The 11,954-nt window shown below is 36.4% G+C and overlaps 1 protein-coding gene across 6 annotated transcripts in view; it reads left to right on the forward strand.

Moving 5' to 3' along the window:
* SREK1 (splicing regulatory glutamine/lysine-rich protein 1) overlaps positions 1–11,954 on the forward strand; it is a 48,690-nt gene that overhangs the window by 32,194 nt on the left and 4,542 nt on the right. For 5 of the 6 annotated variants that reach the window (XM_010845543.1, XM_010845544.1, XM_010845546.1 and 2 more), the window contains 3 exons: positions 2,461–2,580; positions 2,943–3,329; positions 7,546–7,641. In XM_010845543.1, coding sequence (XP_010843845.1) covers positions 2,461–2,580; positions 2,943–3,329; positions 7,546–7,641 — 603 coding nt within the window. Of the gene's footprint in view, positions 1–2,460; positions 2,581–2,942; positions 3,330–7,545; positions 7,642–11,954 lie in introns of those variants that run through there. The other variant, XR_825727.1, reaches the window with a different exon arrangement.

An 11,954-nucleotide genomic window follows, 5' to 3' on the forward strand; every position in this document is an offset into this window, starting at 1 on the left:
AGCAGCAGCAGTGTTGTAATACTTCTAGGACCTTCCCCTGATCTTTTCCCTATTCCTCCCTTCTCTCTGTAGGAGGGAGTAAGGAGTTATTTGTTATTGTCTTGGCTAGGACTGGGAAGATGTGTTTCCACTCTGTCCAAATTTTTATTGTTTTTTTTTTTTCATAGGGTCAGGGTTAGAAAAGGTGGGTAGTACTCTATTGTAAAGTTATAACTTTTACAGACCAGCGTAGGAACTGTAAGACATTTTATAATATTTTAATGGGAAGCAACTGACTTACAAATGAACTTTGATGCAACATCATGGTAAGTTGCCCTTTATTTACAATTTAACCTGTAAGTGCAATTTTGTACATTTATGCTAAAATGAGAACTGCTAATGATGGCTCACATCTTTATCTTTGATTGGAGTAGTCTTGCTCTTGACTTACAGCTTTTAGCTTTCCTAATCAGAATACTTAAAGGCAACTAGTGGGTGACATAGACATGAAATCTTTATTGTCAAAATTAAAATACAGTAATTACTCTTGAGCAGTGAGTTTCAAACTCTGAGTACCCACAGTGTAAAGTGGGAAGCCAAGCGGTCATTGCTTTTTTGTGTTTTGCTTTGCTTTTGTTTCTTTTTTTGTTTGTTTTTTTTGGTGAGTGCTTTTTTATTATTAACTTTTATTTGTTAGGGCTATGGTTAATTTTTATTAAGAGTTTCTTAATTAAGACTGGAAAGCGCTATTTGAGGAAAACAAAATTATTATTATTTTTTTTAGCAAAGTTAACAGGACTATTAAGTACATAGAGGCAAAGGCCCTTTAAAACATTACCCTTATGTGGATGGCTGTAAATGGACTTAAAAACGTTGTAAGTTTGGCAGTTTTTCTCTAGTAGCTACTACTTGACCCTAGAGTCTCATAGGTTATTGGTGATAAAGATTTCAACTCACTAATAGTTATTTTCTTAGATTAAAATGTGGTATGAAGATAAATGAGATGGTTAGATAGGATCACTGACTCAACTGACATGAATTTGAGCAAACTTCAGGAGATAGTGAAGGACAGGGAAGCCTGGCGTGCTTTCCTGTGTCACGAGGAGTTGGACACAGCTTAGGGACTGAATAGCGTAAAGATAAAAGTTTAATTTTTAAAGCCATGTAATAGATGAATGATCTAGTTGAAAATTAACTGTTGGAAAACAAATTTTAGCTAACTGAAAAATGTGTTTTATGAACAAGATTTTATTTTTAATTGAGGATTGTTTGTAGATTTTTTTGGTTTCATAGCATTCTACAAGCATTTAACTATATGTATTTCTTCTATAAACTTGTTTTAACTTAATTCATGAAAATATTACTATCAAGATGAGTCTTAATTATGTAAGGCATCCTTATAGAAGTTCATTTTACCTTCTTGGAATAATTTTTCATTAATGTTAATTGTTGATGATGATGTAGATATTGAGAGTAGGAGTTTTAACCATTTATTCTGCACCAGGAACGGTTAGTTTTCCATACATCATCTGTTCTAACCATCATGGCAGTCATAAGAGGTGTAGGTATGATTTTTACTCCAGTTTTTAGATGAAGAAACTCAGGCTTAGAGAGGTTAAGTGATTAACCAGAGTTCTCTCAGCTGTTGTGTGGCAGAACTGAGTGTCAGAGCCAGATTGTCTGTCTCCAAAACCAGTGAGTCTCATCACTTGTTGTATGCATTCAGTTTTGTCATATTTTAATGAATAGTTCCTAGCATACCTCAATATGAAAAATGTCACTTATATATGCTATTTAGTTGGGAGAAGAGCCTAGAGAATTTTAGAATTGGAAGAACAGTTATTTTTCCTCCAAGAATTCTAGTAATAATGGTTTCTTTTAATACTTCTGTATATGTAATTATAAAATCAGGGCCTTTGCAAATTGAGTATTTGATTATATTTAGCGTTCACTCATGAGTAAGGTGTTTGGTCTCCTGTCACACTAGCACCATCATTAGTACTGTGCTTTCTTACACATTCTTCTTAGTATGTGTTATGACAAACAACACACAGCTGTTTATAGAAACCATTGAACCATATAACCACCACTCCCTGTCAAGATAAGGTGTAACCACAAGCAGTCATATTACATGCAAGTCAGGAGTTAAAGACAATTTATGATATGGAAATATGGACCAAGAGAAATCATCTGTACTAATTGAAGCATGTAGTACTTAGCAAAGGAAAGTCACACCTGAAACCATCAGCTTGTCTAACGTAGGAAATAGCTTAACTTCTTTCTCTATTTCTGTCTTTGTATTCTGGGCAATAAACTGGTAAAGTTTCCAATAAATTATGTCAGATAAGCTATCTGAAGTGTTATGTAAAGAGAGTTTAAAAATACTGATAAATACTGTCAAGTTTGGTTTTAAAATTCTCCCATTTGAAATTGAAATTCTGAGACTAAGTTTTGATACTCTAACAATTTGTCTTTCTTTAGGAGTAGATCCCACAATAGATCACGTTCAAGACAAAAAGATAGACGTAGATCTAAGAGTCCTCATAAAAAACGCTCTAAATCAAGGGAGAGGCGAAAGTCAAGGAGTCGCTCACGTTCACGGTGAGTTTTTTGAATTTAAGGGTAGTTTTCTCATGACCTCTTTTGTTAAAAATCTGTTGTAGTTTAAAATTTGAATGAAAGAAATTGAACTTTTTTTGATCGTTTAAGTAATAATTTAATGTCAATTGTCATTGATTTGAATCTGATGGTTAGTATGACTTATGAGATTTCCAGACTACTTAATTCAGCCTGGTAATTGTTTCATTTAGCTTCATGTACGTAGAAAGTATGTAGACATTTGTATGTAATGTCTTTTAGCTGTTATCAGTTGTTTTGATAATTGTTGAGGAAACAATGAGGTCCTTTTTGGGGAGTAGAATTGTTTTAGTTGTGAATTTATTTATTTATTTTTATTTTTAAAGGGACAAAAGAAAAGATACCCGAGAAAAAATCAAGGAAAAGGAAAGAGTGAAAGAAAAAGATAGAGAAAAGGAAAGGGAAAAAGAAAGAGACAGGGAAAAGGAACGTGAAAAAGAAAAGGAACGGGGTAAAAACAAAGATAAAGACCGAGATAAAGAACGGGAAAAGGACCGAGATAAAGACAAGGACAAAGAGAAGGACAAAGAGAGAGAGCGGGACAAAGACCATGAAAAGGAACGAGACAAAGAAAAGGAGAAGGAACAAGACAAAGAAAAGGAACGAGAAAAGGACAGATCCAAAGAGATAGATGAGAAAAGAAAGAAGGATAAAAAGTCCAGAACACCACCCAGAAGTTACAATGCATCAAGAAGATCTCGTAGTTCCAGCAGGTTTGATAATGCTTCAACTTTCTACCAAGAGGCTCATTGATGACAGTTTTCAGTGAGAGGGAAAATATTGTTATACATGGAATCAGTAAAATAATGGTAGAACATTTCTCTAGCAGAGGGATTGCTACAGTATTGAATCAGTGAGGAGGAAGAGATAATATTGGGCACAGTTTTTGGAAAAGTTAGCTGTCCTTTGTAATCCACTGCTGTAACCTGGCGGTGGTGCAGTGACTGCTGTTGCTGTTGCTTATTATTTTCTTGGAGGGTGGGATGGCAGGGGCAAGCTTTTTATTTCTGACTTGGTTTTATGTGGAAAAGTTGACTGCTTATTAGGCTTCTATATTTCTTTGGAATGAGTAGTAAATTTAATATGTAAAATTATTTTTAAGGTTGCAGTATTAGTCTTTTTTGTCATCTAAGTTCATTTTTACTGCTCTATTTTGTTGAATGTGTGATGTTTAAATTTTGGTTTTCATTTCTTTGTTAAGGATTTGCTTTTTTCTTAGAACTCTTTATTAATAGGTGCACTGCCATCAGGGCTTCCCAGGTGGCACTGATGGCAAAGAACCCACCTGCCAATGCAGACGACATAGGAGACACGGGTTTGATCCCTGGGTTGGGGACATCCCCTGGAGGAGAGCATGGCAGCCTACTCCAGTATGCTTGCCTGGATATCCCATGGACAGAGGAGCTTGGCGGGCTACAGTCCAGAGGGTTGCAAAGAGTCAGATGTGACTGAAGCAAACACACACACACACACACACACACACACTCACACACACACTCACACACACACTCACACACACACACACACACACACACACACACCAGAGGGTTGCAAAGAGTCAGATGTGACTGAAGCAAACACACACACACACACACACACACACACTCCAGAGGGTTGCAAAGAGTCAGATGTGACTCAAGCGCACACACACACTCACGCATGCACGCGCGCACACACACACACACACACACACACACACAGACTGCCACCAGGTGGCAGCAGGTTGCCATAGTAACAGCAGCAAACAAGGACCTTCCTTAATTCAGGATTATCTCAACCTGTATCCATTGCTTCAGATGATATTGTGACTATAAACAAATGGAAGTTCCTAAGTTGTGTTAAAAACTGTATCTTAAAAATACCTCAAAACATATTTTAGCAAATTTTAAAGATATTTTTGAAAGGTTTTTCATAGAGAATAATTTGAGACTGGCATGTGCATTTCCTAATGTTTTTGCTTTCTGTTTTAATAGCTTATTCTTAATGCTAGTCTTTGGTTACTTAATTGAAGATAATTTCTAGCATTTATTGAGTGCTTTACCATATGCCAGATTTTGTGTTTCAGCAGAGTTTTTCATGACTAATCTTATTTAATCGTCACAGTAAGCCTGTGAGAAGACTGTTATCATGGTTTTAAAACATGAAGAAACCAAAGCTCAGGAAATTTTCCATCTGCTCTGCACTTCAGTTAGAAGTGTAGTAGTACAGTAGCTCTTTCTCTTTTTTAGTGATTGTTTAAATGAAGACTCTCACTAGTACTTGGTACTGGCTTTTTCAAAAATGCCTCAGAAGTATAAAGTTGAAAGCAGCAGTATATGTTAAAATGGAACTTCAAATCAGTAGATCTCTGCTGTATTTCAGCACATTGAAACAACCTGAATAATTTCCCTCATTTGCTGTGGGTGTCGGTTAAGCCTTGCGGTGTCTTTACTGCAGTTGTTTTATTGGTTGTGTTTCACACATTCTTTGATGTTTATGTTTAGACAGTGCCTTTCACAACACCAAGTAGCGTCCTGATTCTTTTCAACTTCATTTGAATTTACTTTTTCTGATGACTTCAAAATGTTTAATTTTTTCATGGACTATTTTAAGTTGCTTGATACTTAAGAAAGTGTGGATAGTCATATTCAGTCCTTAGATAACCTCTGGGGCCTGGAGAATAAATGCTGACTGATGCTGGTTCAGTCTTTTGAAATGATTCATGCTTTCAGAAGAACTTAGTGAAGAGTTAAAATTTCTTTTAGCAGTTTTCTTCCTTTCAAGTGCTCTGATTTGTTTAGTGAATAGGAAACCTGTTAACTGCTCAGAAAAAGTCGACTTGATGTTTTTATTTCCAACATTGTCTTCTGAGCTATGTTTTTTAAAGAAAAAATTTTGATATTTAAGAACTTTTAGTGCTTGAAATTACAGTCAGTAAGGATGAGACCAACAAAGGGAAAGAGAAAAAATTTATTGAGCACCTACTGTGCACCACACATTAGACTTGGTACGTTACAGAAGTTATCCTAATCCTCATAACAGCACGGTGAGACCAGAGTTGTTATTTATCCATTTATCCATTGGAAAAACTAAGACTCAGATTAAGTACTGTGACCCCAGTCGTGCAGCTGGTTAAGTGTGAAACTAAAATTTAAAGGTCAGCCTATTTAACTCCAATCTGCATACTTGTGCTGATAGCTTCCTTCTCAACTAACTGATTATTCTGGATTGCTGTGTCTCAAGCCTGGCTCTCATTACCACTAACTGGCAGTTACTAGATGTCCACCCACACACAGTGTTCCTGAAATACAAGTAAAGAGTTACACTGATGAAGAGGGAGCCATTTTGTATAAAATGGGATACACTGGCATTCTCACACTATGAAAAAAGTTACTTCTGGGGTGTGAGGTGGGGGAAGGGGTGCTGCTCCAGAATGGTATTGATCGCATGGAATGATGTCATCCAATTTCCACAGTAGGAAGTATAATTTTGAGGTGACTTGGAGATAAAATTAGGTAATGGAGTCAAGAACCTTAGGTAGAGCAGAAATTGATTTGTGTTCTCAAAGTTCTTGAACTCTTTCAGTCTTCACATCTACTGTGTATGCCACATGTAAGCATTGTCTAGTTTTTTATTTTATAGATGAAAAAAGTACACAAAATATTTCATTAGCCTAGAATCAATTTACTGACATATAAGGGAACTTGAAGTCTAGAGCATTTGGTTGTTTCAGTTCTGTGGCCACTTATTATCAAAGCTTCTTGTGAGATAGATCATTGGCTGCATTAGTCATTTAAGAAATAAATCCTCATACCTCATCACCTGAATAGACATCTTGCAGTTCATTGTTTCTAAGTTGACCACTCTTACAAATGACATAATTTGTTAGATAGCCTCACTGACTCAGTGGACGTGAATTTGAGCAAACTCCAGGAGATACTGAAGGACAGGGAAGTCTGGTGTGCTACAGTCCATGGGGTTGCAAAGTGTTAGACATGACTTAGTGACTGAACGCACACATAAAATTATTATTAAAAGTGTGTGTCATTCAGTAATATTTTAAGCAAAATAGTTTTTAATAAAAAAGTTTTTAATAATCTTGTTAATCTATTTAATAATTATTTTTTACTTCATCATATTTAAACCCCAGTTTTTAAGTAATTTCCTTATATCTGAGTAACTTGTGTGCTTAATTTTAAATGACTAGACAACAATAATGAAGTGGTAGGTGGTTGAGGGGGTAAAAGCAGTTTATCTGTGAAGCGAACTAATGTAAATACTCCTTAAAGAGGCATTCTGCACACTCGGGTTTAGAAAGGCTGTATGTTGCAAGCCTATTTATCTTTCACTTCTTGAAAAGGGCCTATTAACTTGTTAAGAAAAAATAATCCACAGTGGGGCAGCAAGGAGCTAGATGCATGACAGAGGATCTGGACAGCAACATGCTTTAGGTGTTGAGGAAGAAAATATGTTAAATGTAAGAGAGAATATGAAACATCCATTAATATTTTTTCTGCTCTAGAAATTCCTGTCCAAATAAATCACACGTAAAGGAGATCATCTTTTTATTTATTTATTTATTTATTTAACTTCACAACATCGCATTGGTTTTGCCACATATCAGAATGAATCCGCCACAGGCATACATGCGTTCCCCATCCTGAACCCTCCTCCCTCCTCCCTCCCCATGCTTGGGGCTGGTGCACTAGGAGATCATCTTTTTAAAATGAAATCTTAAAGAGATGTTTTCGCTTGTCTGTTGAATTCATGGTTCATCATTTGACCTGTACTAAAATTAGATAATAGAATATTTTCATGAAAGACATTAGTTTAAACTGACCTTTAAAGAATACTCTTCACTTGAGAGCATTCCAGACCCTTTTGCTTTTGTGTATTTGAATTAATCTTCCTGAAGTTACTGGTTTTTAAAATGACATTCTTGACTTTCAGGGAAAGGCGTAGGAGGAGGAGCAGGAGTTCTTCCAGGTCACCAAGAACATCAAAAACCATAAAAAGGAAATCTTCTAGGTCTCCATCCCCCAGGAGGTAGGTTGAAAACATGTTCTAGAACTGAGGAGGAAGCAGGGGGGGTTTTTCTCTTCAGTCTGTTATTTTTATAAGTTTATATTTTGAGTGAGTAACATGTAATATATTAGTTTGGTTTAGAAATCTGGAGAATACAAAAAGTTATGAATAGATCTTAACTTCCATGATATGTGCACCTATCCTGTCCCCACAAGTAATGACTTTATTAGTTTTTTGGTATATCCTTCCAGTTTTGTATATAGGAGCAGATGAGAATATATAATGTTTTTTTTCATGTTCTACAAAAGGTAGTGCAAAATGTACACTGTTGTACAGTTGCTTTTGTCACTTAACTACCAGAAGAACTTTGTGTATTCATCAGAGTGATGCTCATCCCTTTTCACAACTGCATGGTCTTCCGTTGTGTGTTATGAAACCAGCCTACAGTAACTGAGTAGGTTCTCTTAATTTTCTTTTTATAAATTACGTAAGTCTGTAATGAATAGCTTTGGATTTACATAATTTTGTAGTGTGCCAGTGTCAACTTGAAAAAGTGCACAATGTGAGAGTTGTGAGTTAAGTTTTGTTTGGGGCAACGTGAGGACTGCAGCTGGGGAGACAGCACCTCGGATAGCGCTGAGAGACTGCTCCAAAGAGGCGGGGAGGAGGACAGAATATATGTGACTTTGGAGAGTGCATGCAATCAAGCACGTTTATTTTTACTTTTTTAGAAAGTTTCTGCTGGTCTGGTGAAATTTCTGCTAGTCACAAGAAACAGTCGTCACCATGAAGGACTTCAGTGCTTTTCTAGATAGGAGTAGATGTAAGAATTGGGCTCATAAAATCGGCTCCTGAAAATACCTTACTCTGTGAAGATCTGTCGTGTCCATTTTCCCGGAGCACAGAGTGCCTCATTTCTGCTCTCCACCCTGGGCTTCCTCAGAGGGTGTTGGAGGGCAGCGGCTGCAGCAGCACGCGATCTAATCCTTGTAGAGGTAGATGGCAAGCACCCCTGGCACGTGCCAGTCCGTGGATGACACCAGTATGCAGAGACAGTTTCTGTAAATGGTATTGGTGGGCCAGGGGGTGAGTGTTGTTGTGGTTTGAGAGATACTTCCTTCTGTGTTGTCCTTCATAAAGGTTGGTGGCAGCTTGCGCTTTAACCAGCTGCATTTGAGATGCTTATTTCCCTGTAGCTCCTGCAGATTGTTTCCAAAGTTGTGGATTTTGGTCTATCTGAGAGATGAGAAATGGTACCAGTATAAAGTTATTTTCAGTGCATTTTTCTTAAGAGTGAAGGTGACCATCTCTTCATATATTTGAAGGCCATTTGTATTTCCTTTTCTATGAATTGTATACATTGCGCATTTTTTATGGGCTCTCTTTTTATTTTTTCTATTTTCAGGAATTCTTTCTATATTGTGGAGATGATTCTTCAGTGACTTGGTTTCAAGTATTATTCCTAGTTTGTCATTTCTTGGAAATTGTTTATGAGACTTAATTTTATAGAGATTTTTGACTTACGTAGTTTAATTCCTCAAGTTTTTTTCTTTTGTGACTTTTCCATTTTGAGTCTTACAGGTAGAAGAGTCTTGGCTATTCCAAGATTATAGTAAAATTCCTTCATTGCTTCTTTTTTGTACTTTTATACTTTTAATTTTTGCATTTACATCTTTGATCTATTGGTTTTTCTTTGTTTGCAGTATGGCACATGGATACGATTTTATTTTTCCAAATGCTTCTTTATTTTCCAATATCATTAAAAACCCAATTTCCTTAACACTTACCCCGTGTTTCCTTTGCCATATACTGAATTTTCCTGTTTGTCTTGGAGTCTGTTTCTGGGCCTTATGCGGTATTGGATTGGCTTGACTGATGATTGTGTACCAGTAGTGCCCCATGCTTTTAATTATACGGATTGTATAATATTTTTAAATATTCAGTAAGGTCTTTATTTCCCCAGGTGGTACAGTTGGTAAAGAATCTGCCTGCCAGTGCAGGAGACATAAGAGACGCGGGTTCCATCCCTGGGTTGGGAAAATCCCTTAGAGTAGGAAATGGCAGTCCACTCCAGTATTCTTGCCTGGAGAATCCCATGGACAGAAGAACCTGGTGGGCTACAGTCTATGGGGTTACAAAGAGTTGGATACAACTGAGCACGTGCACACACGCGCGCGCGCGTACACACACACACACACACACACACACACACACACTTTTCCATACCTCTCATTTCTCTTTTTTTGAGCTTTCTTGATCATGCTTGTGTGTTTATTTTTCTGCTTGACCTTAAGAGTTAGTTTGACTGTGTTCTAGAAGTAAAACCTACTGATAATTTGTGTTATAGTATGATTAAATTTATTAATGGGGAAATTGATGAATAGATTTATTAATAAATAAAACTTTATGAAGGTGAGTCTTTCTATCCAGGAACATGGCCTACTTACTCAGGCCATCCTTAGTGTTTTTCATGAATGTTTCAGTGTTTATTTCAAACAGATTTTATGCATTTTCAAGGTCTAATTTTAGATATATGTTGCTTTTTTGTTCTTGTAAATGAAGTCTTTCATTATGTCATATAATTGGAGATTAGGTTTATACATAGGAAGGTTAGTGATTTCTGTATATATATTTTTTCATCCCACTATCTTCCTAATGGGTCATAATTTTTCACTTGGTTTTCCAGGTAGAGAAATATAAAAAGTTTTGCCCAGGGTGGAAGGAACATGCTTCCCAGCAGAGATCTTTTGTTTATTTGTTTGTGGGTTATTATTTTTAGATGAGAATAAAAGGAAGGTGTGGGATATTGAGGAGGTGGGGCAGATTTTTAAAAAATACTTTGCTCACGAAAGTAAAACCTTTTATCAACTGTAAACTCAAATTAAACAAAAAGATATATTTAGAACATTTCACCTCCTTCCAGATTCCTTCTACTTTAACATTCACTTTCTATAAGTGATAAATTGTTTTATCCTTCCTTGTGTTTCTTTTTTGCAAAATTAAGCAGATACATGTATTTAAATTTTTCCTTTTCTTCCAAAAGACAACATTGACAATATATGCTGTGTGTGTGTGTCTGTATGTGGTCAGCAACTCTACCCAACCTCAGTTCCATTTTGACTTAAAATTTGTTAAATTGAAGAAGTAATTTACATAACATAAAATTCACGCTTTTAAATGTGCATTTCAGTGATGTTTAGTAATTTTTGTTGCATTTTTCTCAAAAGAGTTCACAGTTTTGTGCAGCCATCACTGCTAGTTCCAGAAAATTTCTTTCAGTTTAGAAGAAAGCCTGTACCCATTAGCAGTTACTCTCCATGGCTCCAGACAGCCACTAATCTACTTCTTGTCTCTGGATTGCCTATTATGGCCGTTTCATATAGACTCACAGTATGTGTGGTTTTGTATCTGACTTCTTTGAATGTAATGTTTTCAAGGTTCATACATATTACAGTATGAATCAGTACTTCATTCCTTTTTAATGGATGAGTAATATTCCAATGAATGGGTAAAACCAGGTTTTGTTATTTAACCATTCATTAGTTGATGGACGTTTAGTATTATTCCTGGGTTTTTCGCTATTGTAAATAATGCTGCTGTGAGCATTTGTGTGCAGGTATTTATTTATTTATTTATGGCTGCACTGGTCGGCTTTGCTTTGCTTGGGCTTCCTCTAGTTGGAGAGAGTGGGAGCTGCTCTCTATTGCAGTGCACGGGCTTCTCATTGTGGTGGCTTCTCTTGTTGTGGGCACAGGCTCTAGGTATGCAGGCTTCAGCAGTTGCAGCATGCAGTCTCAGCAGTGGTGGCACATGGGCTTAGTTGCTTCACGGCGTGTAGAATCTTCCCGGATGAGGGATCAAAGCCACGTCCCCTGCACTGGCAGGCAAATTCTTACCCACTGTATCACCAACAAAAGTTCTGCTTACTGTAGTTTTGTAATAAGTTTTAACATCAGGAACTGTCTTCCGATTTTGTTGTTAAAGGTGGTTTTGGCTATTTGATGTCCCTGGAGAGTCTATATGATTTTTAGGATGGGCTTTTTTCTATTTCTGCTAACAATGCCAATGCGATTTAGATGGGGATTGCATTGAATTTGTAGATCACGTTGAATACGATTGTTACCTTAACTCTATTTTAAGTCTTCTGATTCAAGAACATGGGGTGTGTTTCCATTTTATTTATGCATTTATTTCTTTTGGCAAATTTTTTGCCCTTTTGGTTAAATACATTGCTAAGGAATCTCGATCTTTTTGCAGTTGTTTCCTTGACTTTTAAGAGTTATATGTAAAGATAAACATATATACATAAGTATGTTGTAAATATATTTTTCTTG

This window comes from Bison bison, unplaced genomic scaffold (genome assembly GCF_000754665.1).
Source record: "Bison bison bison isolate TAMUID 2011002044 unplaced genomic scaffold, Bison_UMD1.0 scf7180017864218, whole genome shotgun sequence".
Lineage (NCBI taxonomy): Eukaryota > Metazoa > Chordata > Mammalia > Artiodactyla > Bovidae > Bison > Bison bison.